This window comes from Pseudochaenichthys georgianus, chromosome 9 (assembly GCF_902827115.2).
Source record: "Pseudochaenichthys georgianus chromosome 9, fPseGeo1.2, whole genome shotgun sequence".
Lineage (NCBI taxonomy): Eukaryota > Metazoa > Chordata > Actinopteri > Perciformes > Channichthyidae > Pseudochaenichthys > Pseudochaenichthys georgianus.
The window spans coordinates 43,408,729-43,428,380 of record NC_047511.1 but is presented as its reverse complement, the minus strand read 5'-3'; the positions used below and the strand labels follow the sequence as shown (position 1 = coordinate 43,428,380).

The 19,652-nt window shown below is 40.6% G+C and overlaps 1 protein-coding gene across 1 annotated transcript; it reads left to right on the top strand.

Moving 5' to 3' along the window:
* Positions 1 to 13,867: 13,867 nt before the first annotated feature.
* On the top strand, positions 13,868 to 19,597 carry LOC117452637 (E3 ubiquitin-protein ligase CHFR-like). The gene is made up of 4 exons (XM_034091345.2): positions 13,868 to 14,032; positions 15,496 to 15,616; positions 16,703 to 16,802; positions 19,480 to 19,597. The coding sequence occupies exons 2-4, from the start codon at positions 15,511 to 15,513 to the stop codon at positions 19,595 to 19,597; spliced, it is 324 nt and encodes a 107-aa protein (XP_033947236.1). The 5' UTR covers positions 13,868 to 14,032; positions 15,496 to 15,510.
* The last annotated feature ends 55 nt before the right edge of the window (positions 19,598 to 19,652 follow it).

The window sequence follows — 19,652 nt, the reverse complement described above, 5'->3', positions numbered from 1 at the left end:
GAGAATTAAGGGAGCTGGAAAACAAGGCGGCCAAAATAAGTGTTCCACTTTGATTCAATTTTGAGGATTTTTCCAGCCTTTAGTGGAACCTCACAATCTCCCACATTGGCCATATTATGTACACAAGCCATAAAAAATGAATAACATTTATGCAGCTGGGTGCATCTGGCAGCGATAGTCCTCTCATTCAGGGACCCACAGGATGGCACCATGCCGCCACACCACCCTCTCTGTGCTATGTATGGGCACTAGACAAGAGAAGACTTAGGGGAGGGGTGGGTGGTGTAAAGGGAGGCTCTCAAATGCTTCTAATGAGTTTAAAAAAACAAGAGATTTCAAGGCAAATGGAGGCCATACGTGGCCTGTCCAATTTGGCACGGCCAACGCACATGATTAGCCGTAGAGACGTTAATCAAAAGTGGCTCAGTATTTGAAGGGGCGGTGAGAGGCACTGCCAGCTGGTGACAACATGGCTTGTGTGCACGGGCCAAGTGTGAAGTTTATTTGAATATGGATCTTGCCGTGACCGTATTTCTCCAGAGCTCAGTTAGCAGAGCGTTCTTTGGCTCATCACTGGGATCGCCTCAGAGCCGCTTGGCATCCGGAAAGGCGGAAGTTTTTCCAAGCCGCAGAATGAGAATTACGATTTAGTCCACCCCCTCTGGTGGTTCGGGCATATTCATAAGTATTTATTCAGTTCGACGCTGGCAGAGACGCAACACCTAGATCCTGGCGTCCATGTGTTAGGGTTTCCTTTCCAAATATGAAGTTATGAAATCGACAAAAAGCTTGTTTTCACAGAGTATGAATTAATAACACGTTCTTAAATAAAATAAATATATCTTTCCACATAAAACCATGCTAGCCCTCTACTGAAAACAAAGAGCTTAAATATTAAACTTCCTTAAGGCCAGGGTTCAGTTTGGACTGAGACCACAGTAGAGTCGTTGGAAAAAGCCCAGCAGTACTCCAGACCTTCAACAGCATCTGTATTGAGCTCTGATGAGGGCGGTTTCTGTTTGGTTGAATACATTGCACGCTGATTGAGATGTGTATTTTGGTTAATGGGTTGAGGCTAAGTTTTGGTTGGCCGTAGATTTCCAGTTACTTTTACTATTAATAATAATAACTGGGATTTCTATAGCGCCTTTCAAGGGACCCAAGGTCGCTTTACAGGAATAGGGCAAGCAAGCTATTAGGAATCCTTATTAAAAAAATGTCCGGATAGGCCTCTAATGCTCCGGATGTTAACTCCACATCACCTGAAATCAGATCATGTACCACCATAACAAGCATAGTTAAAAACGTTTTGAACAAAAAAAGCATGCTTATTACCGTTATTCAATTGTTGGATCAGCACGAAATTAGGAAAGTGAAAAAATAATTCAAACAAATATATTGCCTTTCTTAAAGAGTCCCTATTAAGTTACCTCCGCCCCCCCCCCCCTGCCTGAAATGCCTCCATTGGACTCCTTTGTTTACTTCCCGAACATAGTGACATCACTACGTAACGCTCGCGCTTCTATTTGTTAGCGCCTCACCACATTGTACGTGATAGGCTAAGGGGCGGGACATCTCTAAGCGGTTGACCAATCACAACAAAGCCGGCCAGCTAACCAATCCGAGCAGACTGGGCTCTGGTTTCAGACAGAGGGTGAAAAGAGGCAGCACATTAAAGCATGGAGACATGTCCCAGTAGAGACACTACATACTGATATGAACCTGAAAACGAGTCTCTTTCCAGCTAATTTCTGTTTTTATGTAACCTCATTTTGATGTTGTCCTCAAGAGTTCTCTAAACTTCATTTTCATTTCGATCATTTCTGTTAAAAAATGTCAAATAGTAACGCGCACAGGCAGCACAGTGAAACGTGTTGAAACTATGCTTAGGTTGCTTACACTTCGATCCGATTAATCAAATTCCAAGCAGCTTTTAAAGGCTTAGGTTGTCCACAATTAATTATGGCTGAATAGCGCCAGCATTTCCACCTACTCAGAGAATACTTTTGCATTATGCCAAAAGCCATACCATGTTAAGCTCCACATGAATCATAGAGCTAGATAAGCAACAGGTTCCTTTAATTCATTATGTTCAGAATTCATACAACCCAAATTACTTAGTTTTATGTTTAATATTGCGGGCACAACACATACTTCAGAATCGGAGACCCTTGGATAAAAAGTTGATGTTGTACCTTGGGAAATAGGAAATGGAAATGCAGCTCAAATACTCAGATGGCCAGCCGAGGTACGCCAACCTGCAGGTTAGACAGTACAACAAATCATCTGGGTCTGCAAACGAACAATGCCATAGGTAAAGTTATACAATGCTTACATGGAATATAATATTTCTGTCAGAAAGAGTGCAGTCATAGGGAAGACACTGTTAAAGCAGTTCACATGCTAATATATGAAACAATTAAAAATAATGCACACATATTACATTACATTGCATTTAGCTGACGCTTTTATCCAAAGCGACTTACAATAAGTACACTCGACCAGGAAGACACAACCTTGAAGAAAACAGAATCATAAAGTACATCAGGTTTCAAAGAGCCAATCATTCAAGTGCTACTCAACTGGCTTTAGATAAGCCAGCCCTTTATTAGTATATAAGTGCTCTGTTAGCAGTTCTTTGTTAGTCATTCTATCGCTCGAGGTGGAGTCGAAAGAGATGAGTTTTCATAATAATAATAAATATGTTTTTATTCTATGGCTTTCTGTTCGACTTTGTATTAAGTCACTCAACACCCAGTGTGCGGTCATTCTCTTGATGCATTTTGGATTAGTATTGCTTCAGCACAGAAGGTCCACACTGCGGTGCACAGACTGCATTCATGTCATCAACAAGTTATACCCCTCACTCGCAAAAATTCCAAAGAAGGCGGAAATAACAAGGAGAAAAAGGGCAGCAGGATCATATTCCCCATTAGAGCGACTGAGACGGCGCTTCTCAGCATTCCAGGCCCGCCTCCTGTGATTCTTTGGAAATGTGTCTGGCAGCAAACATGCTTTGAAAGGCTCTTATCTCCTATCTGGGCAGGAGCTCCATGCACCAAGATAACAAACCCCATCTTATCTCGCTGTGTTCGTTAATGTCGCAGCTTAAGGGGCTTGTTCTTCCACTTGCATCGGGGCTTGCAGAGCGGATTGTTTGCAGATTAGTCAACAGGCCTCTGGAGGTCTTGGAGCGCGTTCAAAGTGCTCGTCTTGTCCCACAGAAGTTCTTGTATGCGCACATTGGCCTATTGGCGGCCTCCTGCTTCTCTCAGTCAAATGGCGTAAAGACGGAGTAGCACTCAATGGTTGATAGGCATCATTACACACGGTTGGATGTACCGTCTATCACACAAGCCAGTCGTGCAAGCCAAAACTAAAAATGTGCATGATAGCCTCCCAAGGCCAACTATGTTGTCAGATGTTTTGTGGATGACATGTTATTTTACCGTTGCAGATTAGTACAGAGCTTTACTTTCTGAAACAACATCCATCGGAGCTTACCTTAGTAAAACAAACAAACATTTTATGTGTTTTGTCCAGTCTGTGTGGCCAGATTCATGATCATCCCTTTGTGACACTGGAGACCAGGCAGAGCTCCATTGACTTCAGCCATCTGGCTATCGCACACAACCCTTGGCTACACAGTGGCTCACTCAGCGATTGATTGGGGTGTTGAAGGCCAGCTATTTAACACATCAGAACAACAAGTACTGCTATCAAGCTGGCCCTTCTCGTGCCTCGTTTCTGTGCTGCCCAAGAATGCCTCTTATCTCTTCCCTTCTGCTTGTTGGTTTAAGCCAGACAGCATATGCCCCACATTCCCCCTGCAATACACCGTTGTGCTTTTGGTGCTACCCTGACAGCCAGACAGGTTGCAATTGAGAAGGGGGATATACTGAAGCACATGTGTTGGTTGGTAGGAAGAAGGCCTTTAAAATAATAAAATCTGCTTCCATATTGCAGCCTCTGGGAGGATGTAAAAAAAACACATTTTCTTTCCAACAAGCACTCCGAGCAAAAGACTGACAGATGAAAATAAATCCCTGTGTTGCATATCATTAAATCCCGCTCTCTCACCTGATTACATTCCTATTAGTGCCTCCATTCTTCTCCCATTATTGTTACTTGTAGTGAAACAGGCCTGATAATGTGCGCTCACCCACTGGATGCACAACCTGCTCATTCCCATCTCGGATTCTTTGTTGTCGGCGAATGGTTTTTAAATGAAAAGTGTGAGTGCGGTGTAATTATAATTCTGGGGGTATTATGAAATCAAATATCACAATGGATGTAATTTTATTTGCTTGTAATCTCTCTCGCCCAGGCTAATAGGCGTTTTCAAAGGGCACGCTCGGGGGGTTTAAACAGCGAACCATCTCTACGTAGAATGGCTGCTCTGCTCTCTTGCTCCGCAGCTTCTGTTCTTTTGTCTTTGATACGCAGGCAAAGAGCTTGACAGTCTGGGAGACGTGGGAGATTTGTCGGCCTGTGATCTCCATGCCTCTCTGACAAATGAACGCCTTTGGCAGAGCTGCTGGAGGTACGGCTCCTCTGCCCTGCCGCAATCCTGATGAGACACCTCTGGAGCTGCTGGTAATGAAGTCAGGGCACAGGACCAAACTGCTGCCAGGAATGACCTTTAATCGGCACACATGCAGGTCATTTGGCATGCGATGATTCAAAATTGCAGACATACACTTCCGTGCTATTACCCCTACGTTTTTCAGTGAGCTTTTATAAGTGAAACAGATTATTTAAAGGGGACCTATCATGCAGAAATGCACTTTTGTATGTCTTTTATACATAAATATGTGTCCCCGGTGTGTCTCACAAAGTGTCAGAAAACAAAACCCTCTCTCTTTTCCTCTGAACCCAAATCTCTAAAAACGGGGGAACAATCTGATCCAGATTTGCATGGGCACGGAAGGGGGGGGCTGAGGGCGCTGCAGCACCCCCTAGCGGCAGGCAGGGGGTGCGGAGCTCCCCTGTCTGAATTCTTATTTGACGGTTATTGCTGCTCCCGCTGTGCATAATGTGTGTAATATGTAGCCAATAAATTCCACATTGTTGGTAAAATAATATTTTGGCCTGCCCCGAATGTTTTTTCTGTAGTCCCGTGTTGAGTGAATGCAACAGAGGCCACCAGACCAATCAGAGAGTTGCATGGAAATAAAAGTGTGCTTGTGTCATTCAAGGTCGTCTGTGTGTGTGTGTGTGTGTGTGTGTGTGTGTGTGTGTGTGTGTGTGTGTGTGTGTGTGTGTGTGTGTGTGTGTGTGTGTGTGTGTGTGTGTGTGTGTGTGTGCAGGGTGCGAACTGGAGGGGAGCAGGGGGAGCTATAGCTCCCCTAGTGGTGACATGAGCTCCCCTGGGAACATGGTTTGTGAAATTTGGGGGGAGCTCTCTAAAATACTGATATGATGACCAAATAAATTCCATTTTGGGCATGTTTTTTTTTTTTCAAAGGTGTAAAATAAGTGAAATAAAATTATATTTAGAGTTTATGATTCATGAAAAAAGTGTCGCCTGCTTGCACGCTGCCCGCAGCTCCACCCACTACCCACTCACTCACAAGCTCGTTTAGTTGGCACTGCATGTTTACCAGGCATTGTTGCTGCTGCTGACATGTCGAAAAGAAAAAAACAACTTAGGCAATTTCTTTAAAAAGACGGCTAAACAACCTGATCAAGAAGACCAACCGAATGTAGCTGGTGGTAGCACATCGTACGTTGTGACTGCTGCTACAACAGAACCGAGAGAGGAGGGAGCTAACGTCAGTGCTAGTGCTAACTTGACAGCTAACGTTAACTTGGGGGCTGAAGAGACACAAGAAGACGAGCCAAGAGAAGTTAACTTGATGACTACAACTACCATACAGTAGTAGAGATCGAAGGAGATGTGGAAGAAGATGATGATGCTGCTGATGACCACCCCACCTGTTCTTCCTCTTCGTCCTTGCCTGCTGCTCGAGATGGGGGGCGAAGTTGCTGCGGTGGTCCCGCGGCCGCCGGCTGGCTGGACCAGCCAACAGTGGAGTGAGTGGATCACATTTGAGTCATTTTAAGTTGATTTAATTAAACAGTCAAACGTTACATTGGTGGTCCGTGGATTACTTATTATCAAGTTGATTGAAGTTTGCGTAGCCCATACATGCTCGGGAAATCTGTTGACATTTACATGATCCATCGGGACGTTTCATGTAAATGTAGACCTGTGGCACCACCCCGTGTGCAACAGATGTTCTCTTTATAATAGGCCTATGTCTGTGCTGTTGCTATTAATGCACGGATCAGCATTTACCCCCCCCCCGCAACAAAAAAAATCCCGGCTCCCCGGAGACCGTGGTATAGTTCGCACACTGTGTGTGTGTGTGTGTGTGTGTGTGTGGTGTGTGTGTGTGTGTGTGTGTGTGTGTGTGTGTGTGTGTGTGTGTGTGTGTGTGTGTGTGTGTGTGTGTGTGTGTGTGTGTGTGTGTGTGTGTGTGTGTGTGTGTGTGTGGTGTGTGTGTGTGTGTGTCAGGGTTGCCAACTCTCACGCATCTGGCGTGTGACACACGCTTTCACCCTCAATCTCGCGCTCTCGCGCTGCCCAAACTATTCTCACGCCAAAAACAAGAATACCGACGACTAGAAACGGTTTTGAAAACTTTTGTCAGGTAGTGATCGTCTTCTCAATAGGACATCTTTGATAATATCTTCTGGCCAATCAGAATCAAGATAACGGCGTGGTGTTGTTGCAGGAAGTCCCGACGGAGAATACTTTTGCTGTAGTACATCTATACATCGATACAACATTACGTGTTGATAGAAATCAACACGTAATGAAATAAGACCCCACGGTTTGATGATTGATGTGTGGGCTGTGTTTCATTTTGACACACAGAACAATGGGGGCTATCCACAATGTAAAGTAATGCACAGCCTCTTCCCTCTTGTCTCAGTGAGGAGCAGCAGGTTCAGCTTTCAGAACAAAGTAACACAAAACTAAAATGGCATTCATTTGTTTAAATATGTCGTGTAGTAATAGATGTATTTATTTTTCTTCTCAAGAGAGTACCAGAAAGTGTATTTTATGTTAGTATTTCAAAAAATCTCCTGGGGGAGAATCCCCCCAGACCCCCCTGCAGGGGTTGGGCTTTCAGCATGTCAACTCTTTCACCTGTGGGGAAATTGCAGGATTGGCTCCAGGTCGCCCTTTTTATTTACTACAAGACAAATGTGCCTTTTTATTTCATACAGTTCAATTTGGATTGAGACAGGGAAATAATCTATACCTCACGCGTGGCGTTTCACTGTCAAGGGGAGCGTGTATGTAATTACATTGCAAATACTGACTTCACCCCACCACTGTATGGGTTAGCCCTACCACAGATTACCCAACACAAATACTCTCTGGCAACTGCCGACCCGTATTGCGCAAGCGCAGATCTAAGGTCCAGTAGAAATGATAAAAAAGTAAAAGTCTGCTGCTTATTGTTCTACTAGGCCAAAATAGAGTGTGTTAATTAATATGTTTGGCAGTTTGGAGTAAGTCTGTAGATTTGTTTGTGTCCCTGTGTTTCATGTATAGGCCTCTCACGATAATTAATTTTGTTGGATACATTTTCCAGGAAATTATTGCGATAAACAATAATATTGTCGGCACCGTTGTATGACCATTTTAGACCCCTGACATAATGATAATATATAATAATAATTGAAGTACATCCTTTCGAACCGCTAGTCACATCCTCATGTAAAAGGAAATTTATCGAGTTCATTTTTATTTATCGTACGATAAGTCAATTAATTGCTTATCGCGACAGGCACACAATAAAACAGTGGAAACAAACATGTGTTTGACTTTCATTAGTGAATGAAACTTTGTGCCCTTTATAGTCTGTGTCCAATTTTGTATATTTGTATATATTGTATATATATCCTATATCCTATATATATGCTAAGGTCCCGCTGCTGACACGATTTACACATTTAGTGCGCATATGTGTAATTAAACCCATGATATCAAAATCTCACTCCAGCCAGGTACCCAAAGTTGGCAACCCTGGTGTGTGTGTGTGTGTGTGTGTGTGTGTGTGTGTGTGTGTGTGTGTGTGTGTGTGTGTGTGTGTGTGTGTGTGTGTGTGTGTGTGTGTGTGTGTGTGTGTGTGTGTGTGTGTGTGTGTGTGTGTGTGTGTGTGTGTGTGTGTGTGTGTGTGTGTGTGTGTGTGTGTGTGTGTGTGTGTGTGTGTGTGTGTGTGTGTGTGTGTGTGTGTGTGTGTGTGTGTGTGTGTGTGTGTGAATAGCGCATTTAGTGTGTGTGAGAGAGGGACCGGTGCCAGCAGCAGGGACCGTGTTGTTAGCATCTGGTGCTAGCCGCACTAACGGACATACGGAGCTGTTGGTTCCACAACAAGCTGGAGGAGAGTCCTAGTGAGCTAAAGGACTCTCTGAGTGTTTAGATAGTTAACTTTAGTCTAAGTTATCTCAGTGGGTCTCAAACGGTTTGGTCACAAATTATTCAAAATATTATTTCCGCGGCACACCTTCATATGATCATTATAGACAGTTATAAAACAAATAAGAGAATAAAGGAAAAACAGTTATGAAATACTATATGGCACTAAAACAGGAATACAGTTTGAAAGGGGAGTGATTTGTAAAATATCCATAAAGAAAAAGAACATCTGCTTACAGTTGTGTTTCATCTGGGTGTTGAGAGATGAATCCATAGATCTCTTAATGTTGCTCTCAACTTCAATATTTAAAAAAAATCTTCCCGGGGCAGCATCCCCCCGGACCCCCCTAGAGGAGGTGAGGTCCGCTCCCCACTTGTAAAAAATAGCACTTTACCCCTGCCTATATGCCATGAGCTGATTATCGAGCCTTCATTCTAACAGTCGCGGGTGCACTGTGTGTTTGCGTGTGGGGAGTGCTTTTGTGCGTGCTCTATAGTGCCCGTAATAGTGTTCACTGGAGTCCAGCACCTCAGCACCCCCACTCAAAATACCTTCCCGCGCCTCTGCAGATGTGCGTCCGATATGACGTGATATCGGAAATGTGGACCTATCAGAAACATTGATATCAGAAACAATGCCTGACTGTTTCGGACGTAATATGGTCTTTGTTGACATTAGCATCGCTAACACTCAGAGCTAACCTGTACTGGAGAGAGCGCATGTGTAAAGAAGCAGGAAATAAAAAAAGGAACTCACCTTGTGGTAAACCCGCAAGAAAAGAAGCATTTGATCTCCATACTGTTTCAGAAATAATCCTTGATCATTTGGAACATGATGGCATTTAATCACGGCAGCGTTTCTCTAACAGGGCTGAAATAAAGGGATATGAGGGATGTCTAAAATGCAGGATCTGTTTGGTATTTTGAGTAAAACACATCATAGACATGTTTTTATATATCTGTATATATCTGAGACCCATAATAATAATAATAATAATGCATTTTATTTATGGGCGCTTTAAAAAACTCTCAAGGACACCTTACAGAGCATAATATATGCCTAAAAATAGCATAATAGGAGACCTTTAAATGTACTGCAATGCTTTGAATTCAGAATACTAATTCTGCTTGTAACAGCGGTAGCAAATAGTTTACGTTTAATATTTCCCCACAATCAGTGATGGCTGATGTTTGAACCTGTATTCATACTAGGGGGTAATTTAGCATGCAATCACCATGCAGTCAGTCTTCATTACATTGGACTCAACTGCTCCACCAAGCACACAATTGCTCGTCATTGATTGAGCAGATTATTGCAGTCCATGTAATTCCTCATACAGTGTGAAGAAGATCTCTCCTTTGCAAAGTAAGATGTTAACAAATTATGACCCTGAAAAATGTGAATCCCCTGAGGATAAATGTGCTCGTTTCAGCCCCACAATGAGCAGGAAATAGCTGATATTGATTCTGGACGTTACATCCACACAGAGGAATCTCTATGCCCACTCAGTGCAATCCAACATGGTCGCATTTGATTTGTCATTCCTGCTTCAAGGGGGCTGGGAAATGATTCATGGGAAGAACAAGCACTACCCCTTGTGGCTCAGTTGGCCCAGTGCAGCATGGGTAAATGGCACCTCCAGCTGCTTCTGGGCCCCTCCTGATAAGTTAACCTTGTGATAACATGCTAATGCCTGATTAATGTTGCCGTAATTAGACACAGCTTTTCACACTCAGTTAAGAGGACATCCTCCAGCAATTAGCCCGAGCCGGGGAGAGATAATTTCAGAGAGCACAGCGGAATCACGTTCCTCAGCTCGCCCACGTTCCCACTTGGCAACATTAAGGTTTATTTTCTCATTATTCCATTTAATTACTCGTTTGATGTTTTATACAGCTGCCACAAGTAATCTTTGATCCAATTAGTAAATGCTGATTGACAGCGTGGGTGTCGGATTCAATAGGCTGCATTTAATTTGCCGTTGTGACCTTATCAGGAGGATCTTCTGAGGATTCTGTGTCGAACATCGAAAGCCAACGGAAAAATATAATAATTTCCCTTAAGAGTATATTCTGCATGGATGGCACACCTTATACTGTGTGTGTGTGTGTGTGTGTGTGTGTGTGTGTGTGTGTGTGTGTGTGTGTGTGTGTGTGTGTGTGTGTGTGTGTGTGTGTGTGTGTGTGTGTGTGTGTGTGTGTGAGAAAGCAGCATGTGTTTGTGTTCTCCTCACCAGACATCTAACAATGAGGAATGGACGCATTAGTGAGGAGAGGCCCCTGTATCCACCAGCCTCCACACTCTCCATTAATAATGCACTGCCAGGGAATAGATGGGGCTTTGCGGGGATTAGTCCTCCATTAAGGACTCGCCTGCTATTTCTATTAGGGAGACATGTTGGTCTTTCTTAAGCAAGAAAGATCAGCCCACTTGCAGTTGGACTATAAAATCCTATATCAAAATTGTCAGTGGTCCCACAAAGCAAGCTGTGTAAAACGTGTTCAATGTGAAACATGGGATCCACTATAGGCTATGGACGTGGGGTATAACTTATATGAAACAGAGAGAGGTTTTTCGTTATTGCTACAACTCAGATCCCACTGTGCCAAACATTGAAATCGGCATTAACACATGTTTCATAAATGACTTGAAGGCAGTTTAAAACAGCATTTACAGTATGGTGAATTCATTAGAAGACAGTGTCCTATGTACACATCCATGGTTATCTCAATCTCAATCGTTATGTATTTATACAGCACATTTCAAACAACCTCAGTTGAGCAGTTTCCACTACTATCAATAGGAAGTATTTGGCTCTTTAGCTGCTAAATGTTATCACTTCAAAGAGTTGTATGTCTATAAATGAATGAGCATGAGGGAAAACAGGATTTGTGATACCATTAAGGAAACAAAAATACAATTTTATTTTACAGACAAATCATGCATTGCATATTAAGATATATAAACATGCTTGAATCTTTCAGATAGCATTGTATTTTATTAGCAATGCATATATGTTGTATGTATATCCAAATCTTACTATTAACTTCATCAGTCACACAAATGTAGTTTCTGTGAAGTGAAATGTGACTGTGTGCTGTTACATCCCGAGTGTCTGCATGATTTGAGTAATGTGTGGACAACAGTCACCTAATGCAAATACATTGTCTGGATATGAACCGATGAAGAACAGACACACATTATGTTCAAAATGAAGCACTCAAAGCTGAATGAACCGTATGTGTTAAAGCCTTCAGTCTGTCTCAATGTAAACTACTAAAAGTAAAAAAAAAAATTGAGATGAACCCTCACCCATTCATAACACCAACCACCTCAATGCACACACACCCAGCTTCCTGTTGCCTGACATCCTCCCAAATGTCCTCCTTTCATTTACAGATTAGATTAGAATCTGTAATGACCACACAGCCAAACTGGTGGAATCCGTGTTCAATGCAGAGAATTACAGTTTGTTCCATACAGTTTGATTTTTTTTTTTTGATTTTGATATACTTTATTAATCCCCGTGGGGAAATTGTTTCTCTGCATTTGACCCATCCTAGTGTTAGGAGCAGTGGGCAGCCATTTTGAACAGCGCCCGGGGAGCAGTGTCTTGCTCAGGGACACCTCGGTAGCACTTGGTCTTGCCGGGACTTGAACTGGTGACCTTCCAATTGCCAAGCCAAGTCCCTATCGACTTCGCCACCACCGCCCCCCAGTTCAACATACAATCAAAAGTACAACACACAGCACAGGGCAAAGACATCATAACATAAAGTTCAAGGTGTGGTGGATTGTGATTGTTCATTGGGTTTATTTAGAGTCCATTTAGTGTCCGTATTGCAAAGGGGAAGAAGCTGTTTTTGAAGCGGGCGGTTTTGGCGGACAGTGACCTGTAGCGCCTCCCTGAGGGCAGAAGTTGGAAGACATGGTGACCTGGGTGGGAGGGGTCAGACATGATTTTCTTTGCCCTTGTGACGGTTCGTTGGTGGTGAAGTGATTCGAGTGATGGAAGGAGCTGATATGTGTAATCCTAAATATTATTTTATTCATAATTGTGGGTTTATAGAATTGATGCGCAATCTTGTCTAGTGTGATGTAAATGATTTAAACTTGAAGTGCATGTACTTTTCTTACAGACTTTTCTATTCAGGCTTCTTTGTACTTCCACTCAACTACATTTCAGAGTTAATTTTTTTAATTTGTTTTACTTTTTACTGAGATGTAGTTAGGGTAATTACTCTGAGGTGGCATTTTTCACTATTTTTTAATTTTTTCAAGCAAGAAAATAACCATATTAATCCCTAATAAAAGCAATCATTAGTTTGTCCTTTTTAAAAAGTAGTTGAAAAATAAAGCTCCACTGCAACCAAACACAACAGTAAAATATTGCATTCATGTATCAGTAGAAATGATCTCATAATAAATGTAATAGTTTTACAGTGACAGGGCCATATTTCTTAATTGAGTATTATTTTATACTATTGTGTTTTTTCTAAATCTATTTGTTTACGTGTACTTAATAAAACGTTTTTTATTCCAGTGCATTGTAGGTTTTAATTTACAGTGTAGTAATCGTAGCCTATACTTTTACATTAGTAAAGAGTCTGAATACTTTCTCTATAGGTACAACAGTAGAAATGTGTGCAAGCATTCATGTTAAAACTATATGTACCCCACAGTATGCATCCATGCCAGTCTCTCTCTCTCTCTCTCTCTCTCTATCTCTCTCTCTCTCTCTCTCTCTCTCTAGCTCTCTCTCCTCTCTCTCTCTCTCCTCTCTCTCTCTCTCTCTCTCTCTCTCTCTCTCTCTCTCTCTCGCTCTCTCGCTCTCTCTCTCTCTCTCTCTCTCTCTCTCTCTCGCTCTCTCTCTCTCTCTCTCTCTCTCTCTCACACACACACACACACACACACACACACACACACACAGAGGTGGAAGAAGTATTCAGATGGTGTAATAAAGTAAAGGCAGAAGTACCACAGTGTAGGAATACTCTGTTAAAAGTAAAAGTCCTGCATTCGAAAGGTTACTCAGATAAATGTACATTTGTATTGGCATCTAAATATAGGCCTACTTAAAGTACCTAAAGTAAAAGTACTCATTATCCCATTGCAGAATCATATACATGATACGTCTTGATTATAATTATTTATGTGTTTATCAAGCTGGTAAAGGTGGAACTAGTCTTAATTAGTGTATTTACTACTGGGTAGCATGTAGGCCTACATTTAGTTGTATTTAAGTGTTGAACAAATCTGTTTTATCATTAATCCATACCTGCAAAGTAACTAAATGTACAATATTTACCTCAGAATTGTAGTGGTGTAAAAGTACAAAATACTCAAGTACAAGTACCTCAGAATTGCACTTACTTAGCTACTTTACATCACTTTACTGCACACACACACACGCACAGACACACACAGACGCGCACAGACACACACAGACACAGACCCCTCCTCCATCAGCTGATGACGGCTTCTAGTGTCAACGCTCGAGTCTGGCAGGAAGTGCATCTTGTGGCTGGCTGGAATATGAGGAGAAGAGGCAGTTTTATTCTGAGCTGCAGGGACAAAACACTCACCTTCTGACGGTAAAGTGACACTTTGAGACATAAAACAAGTGTACCGTTTCCGGGATGTCTAGTTATTACAAAGCGCTCCCGATTTCTCCCCTGGAAACACACTGCGGTTTGATGCTAATGTTAGCTTTCGCGTTAGCTTCGTGTTATTATTGGCAGTTGTGTGTGTTCAGTGTCGGACAGCAAGTGGATTATGAAACGCTCGATAATGATAGTTAACACTTTAAATAACTTTACTTTTTCCCAGCTTGTCACACTACACATTCAGCTAAATAGCTAGTAAGGAAGAGTAATGCTAGGTGTAGTTAGCAGAGTTTGCCTTGACAAAACTTCATGGGAAAGTGTTTCATTTTAACAAAGCCATGTTATTTACCGAGGTGTGCTGCTCCTCTAATGTTGCCAATACTTGTTATTGTTTGAACAATGTCTGCTTGTGAATTCGGCATACATAAAACATTATTTATTTATTTATATGTACAATATTAGCAAGTTTTTATATTGTCCTGTTCCTGTAAGCCAGTACAACGAAATTTGGTTTTAATAGTACACTCTGTGTCTTGTTGAAATGACAATAAAGTATGTCTATCTATGATATATCAGGGGTGTAAAGGAACAAAGTACATCTACTGTACTTAAGGAACATTTTAGGTACTTTCCATTTGCTACTTCATACCTCTATGACACATGATTACATTTAAAACGGTAATTATGTAATTTATCTTCACTATATGTATTTAATAGCTTTAGTTACTTTTTTTAGATTATTATTCTGCAATAAAAACATGTGAGAAACTTTTAAATAATGTATTTCTGAACATTTAACCATTCAAATAGCTATCAGAGGTTCCTACAGTTGTACACATTTTCCAATTTTAAACAAAAAGTTGTACAAATAATAATGTATGAGAAATGTGTTTGTCTACAACAGTAAAATGCTGCTTTATTCAACAACAAACAAACAAATCTAAATATGTCATTTATAGAATAATATATTCACTTCAATGATGATACTTCAAGTACATTTATCTGATAGTACTTTTACTTAGTAGGATTGTGAATGTAGTACTTGTACTTATAATGGAGTATTTTGACATTAATGTAGGCTATTAGTACTTTCACTTAAAGATCTGAATACTTCTACCACCACTGGGGATGAACAACTAAATAGTTCCTTACGTTGACATTTGATTAAAATAACTTTCTCTGATGAATGTCGAAATAACGAATGAATGCCTGAACCTATTTAACACAATTATTTACATCATGTTTTAAAAGGGTATGTTTTCCCAGAACCTGAGTGTCTTTAAATGCCACATTTCTTTACCTTATTTGGCACCTGACATCAGTGCGTGGGACTCGACCATGGTTGATGGTTAATTTCACTTTCTCTTTGCTACCATGTGTCGAGAAGTCTATTTAAAAAAAACTCATACAATTAGACCTCTCTTAAATTGTTTTCTCATCATTTCTCGTAGATAAAACCTTGAAAGATGGACAGTTATCGGCGAGGAAAACCCTGGGGAAAGCTAGTCAAAGTGAACTCCAGTGAAACCGTCCTGCTGTTCAACAGGGAATGCACAGTTGGCAGAAAAAAGGGTGAGTACGTTTCTTATAGCGCTGTCTTAAACTTTGTTAACATGTTTTACGCTTGCTTTTGAATGCGGTGATGCCTATTAACAAAAGGCAGACCAGTCTCGCACAGACATCGCTGTCAGTGTCTGGAGCCTTTAAAACCCCCCCTTGAAAACACAAAGCCTTCTTTAGTGCCCCAAACTTAGACAGCCCCTTGTGATGATAACAAAAGGCGTCTATTCAGAACATGTGTGTAGAATATTAAGTAGATTTGTCTTGTATGGGGTTTTGCTTGAGAAAAGGTTAGGCCTATATTTCCCCCTGTGTCTGCTTTGTTGTGCAGCTTTGGGATCTACTTTCTTGCAACGCAAAGCTAGACTAGTCTTAATTGGTTAGCTCTTGTCTTGGAAATAAAAGGCTTTTCAAAATTACATTTCCATGCAACAGGTGGATCTGGTAGTACCATGTTGACTTTTCAAGGTGTTTATTTAAGGATATAGAGCTTTATTTCCAGAGCAGCCAGAATTGGATGAGAAAATAATTGAAAATGAAAACATAGATAGATAGTTGGATAGATAGAGATAGGTGGGTAGATAGATACAGTAGATAGATACAGTAGATAGATAGATGGATACAGTAGGAAGATAGATAGATAGATAGATAGGATGGATGGATGGATAGATAGATAGATGGATAGATAGATGGATAGATGGATAGAGAGATAGGTAGATAGATGGATAGATAGATGGATGGATGGATAGAGAGATAGATAGGTAGATAGATGGATAGATAGATTAGTACTTTATTGATCCCAATCTGGGAAATGTTTGCGTTGCAGCAGCATCCAAGACAAGGCAATGTAAATAAGAGAAATTAAGACACTAGAAATAAACAATCCAAAAATATTTCTGAAATAGAAATAAAATAGCATTAAAAAGATATGTGTTAGAATACTCAGAAGCATATCACCTATAATACTCGTACTAAAGGGGCACTTGAAAGATGGAGCATGAGTTGAGTAGGTCCTCTCCTAGATGGCAAAATGAATCTGTTTTCATATGTTTACTGGCTGTTTTAATCGTGCTGTTTACTTTATTTTGTTGCCACCAGGATGTTATCTGTCCTTCCCGGCCAACAAGCTGGTCTCAGGCGAGCACTGCAAGATTGTGCAAGATGAAAGATCAGGGCAGGCGTGGCTCGAAGACATGAGGTACGGAATTTAAGAGGAAACGAACCATATGTTGAACCAAAATTCAACAGAATTGGGAAGTAACTAAGTACATTTACTCAAGTACTGTACTTAAGTACAATTCTGAGGTACTTTTACTTGAGTATTTCTGTTATATTCGATTTTGTACTTCTACTCCACTACAGCTCAGAGGTAAATGGTGTACTTCTACTCCCACTACATGTATTTAATACCTTTAGTGACTTCACAGATGTGGATGAATGATGTGAAATCTAACCAAGTGTTAAATCAGACTTTAGTTCCACCTGGAGTAAATCCACCAGCTGCCCATGCAGTCTACAAAGCCATTCAGACTAGCTGCACCTTCACCAGCTTTGAGAACACTTCGATGATCAATCATTATAAAACACATCATATATATTATTCTGAAATGGACCAATCTGCACAACGACTACTTTTACTGTCTTTCACTATATTTTGATGAGAATACTTTATACTTTCACTTGAGGAACATTTTGAATGCAGGACTTTTACTGTAACAGAGTATTCCTCTGGTACTTCTACTTTTACTCAAGTACAAGTTCTGAGTACTTCTACTTTTACTCAAGTAGAATATCTGAGTACTTCTCCTTTTAGTCAAAGTACTTCTACTTTTAGTCAAGAACAAGATCTGAGTACTTCTACTTTTACTCAAGTACAAGATCTGAGTACTTCTAGTTTTACTCAAGTACAAGTTCTGAGTACTTTTACTTTTACTCAAACAAGATCTGAGTACTTCTACTTTTACTCAAGAACAAGATCTGAGAACTTCTACTTTTACTCAAACAAGATCTGAGTACTTCTACTTTTACTCAAGTACAAGATCTGAGTACTTCTACTTTTACTCAAGTACAAGATCTGAGTACTTCTACTTTTACTCAAGCAAGATCTGAGTACTTCTACTTTTACTCAAGCAAGATCTGAGTACTTCTACTTTTACTCAAGTACAAGATCTGAGTACTTCTACTTTTACTCAAGTACAAGACCTGAGAACTTTTACTCAAGCAAGATCTGAGTACTTCTACTTTTACTCAAGTACAAGATCTGAGTACTTCTACTTTTACTCAAGTACAAGATCTGAGTACTTCTAGTTTTACTCAAGCAAGATCTGAGTACTTCTACTTTTACTCAAGCAAGATCTGAGTACTTCTACTTTTACTCAAGTACAAGATCTGAGTACTTTACTTTTACTCAAGTACAAGACCTGAGTACTTTTACTCAATTACATGATCTGAGTACTTCTACTTTTACTCAAGTACAAGATCTGAGTACTTTACTTTTACTCAAGTACAAGACCTGAGTACTTTTACTCAATTACATGATCTGAGTACTTCTACTTTTACTCAAGAACAAGATCTGAGTACTTCTACTTTTACTCAAGTACAAGACCTGAGAACTTCTACTTTTACTCAAGCAAGATCTGAGTACTTCTACTTTTACTCAAGTACAAGACCTGAGAACTTCTACTTTTACTCAATTACATGATCTGAGTACTTCTACTTTTACTCAAGTACAAGATCTGAGTACTTTACTTTTACTCAAGTACAAGACCTGAGTACTTTTACTCAATTACATGATCTGAGTACTTCTACTTTTACTCAAGAACAAGATCTGAGTACTTCTACTTTTACTCAAGTACAAGACCTGAGAACTTCTACTTTTACTCAAGCAAGATCTGAGTACTTCTACTTTTACTCAAGTACAAGACCTGAGAACTTCTACTTTTACTCAAGTACAAGACCTGAGTACTTCTACTTTTACTCAAGTACAAGACCTGAGAACTTCTACTTTTACTCAAGCAAGACCTGAGTACTTCTACTTTTACTCAAGTACAAGACCTGAGAACTTCTACTTTTACTCAAGCAAGACCTGAGTACTTCTACTTTTACTCAAGTACAAGATCTGAGTACTTCTACTTTTACTCAAGTACAAGACCTGAGAACTTCTACTTTTACTCAAGCAAGACCTGAGTACTTCTACTTTTACTCAAGTACAAGATCTGAGTACTTCTACTTTTACTCAAGCAAGATCTGAGTACTTTTACTCAATTACATGATCTGAGTACTTCTACTTTTACTCAAGTACAAGATCTGAGTACTTCTACTTTTACTCAAGTACAAGGCCTGAGAACTTCTACTTTTACTCAAGCAAGACCTGAGTACTTCTACTTTTACTCAAGCAAGATCTGAGTACTTCTACTTTTACTCAAGCAAGATCTGAGTACTTCTACTTTGACTCAAGTACATGACCTGAGTACTTCTACTTTGACTCAAGCAAGATCTGAGTACTTCTACTTTTACTCAAGCAAGATCTGAGTACTTCTACTTTGACTCAAGTACAAGACCTGAGTACTTCTACTTTTACTCAAGTACAAGACCTGAGTACTTCTACTTTGACTCAAGCAAGATCTGAGTACTTCTACTTTTACTCAAGCAAGATCTGAGTACTTCTACTTTGACTCAAGTACAAGACCTGAGTACTTCTACTTTTACTCAAGTACAAGATCTGAGTACTTCTACTTTGACTCAAGTACAAGACCTGAGTACTTCTCCCAGCTCTGTGAAAAGCAAGACGATGCTTGTATATGTTGAGCCTTTCCAGTGATGATAATTGATAGTGTGTCCGAGCCGTTTGACTCACCTCGCCTGTGTGTCTGCAGCACCAACGGCACGGTGATCAACATGTCCAAACTGGTCAAGAAGCAGACTCACATGCTGCAGAGCGGCGATGTCATCTACTTTGTGTACAGGAAAAGTGAGCCAGAACAAAGTAAGTAGTTCACCTTGTTAGCCCTGAAAGTAATGTGTTAGATGAATGGATGACGTCTCAGTT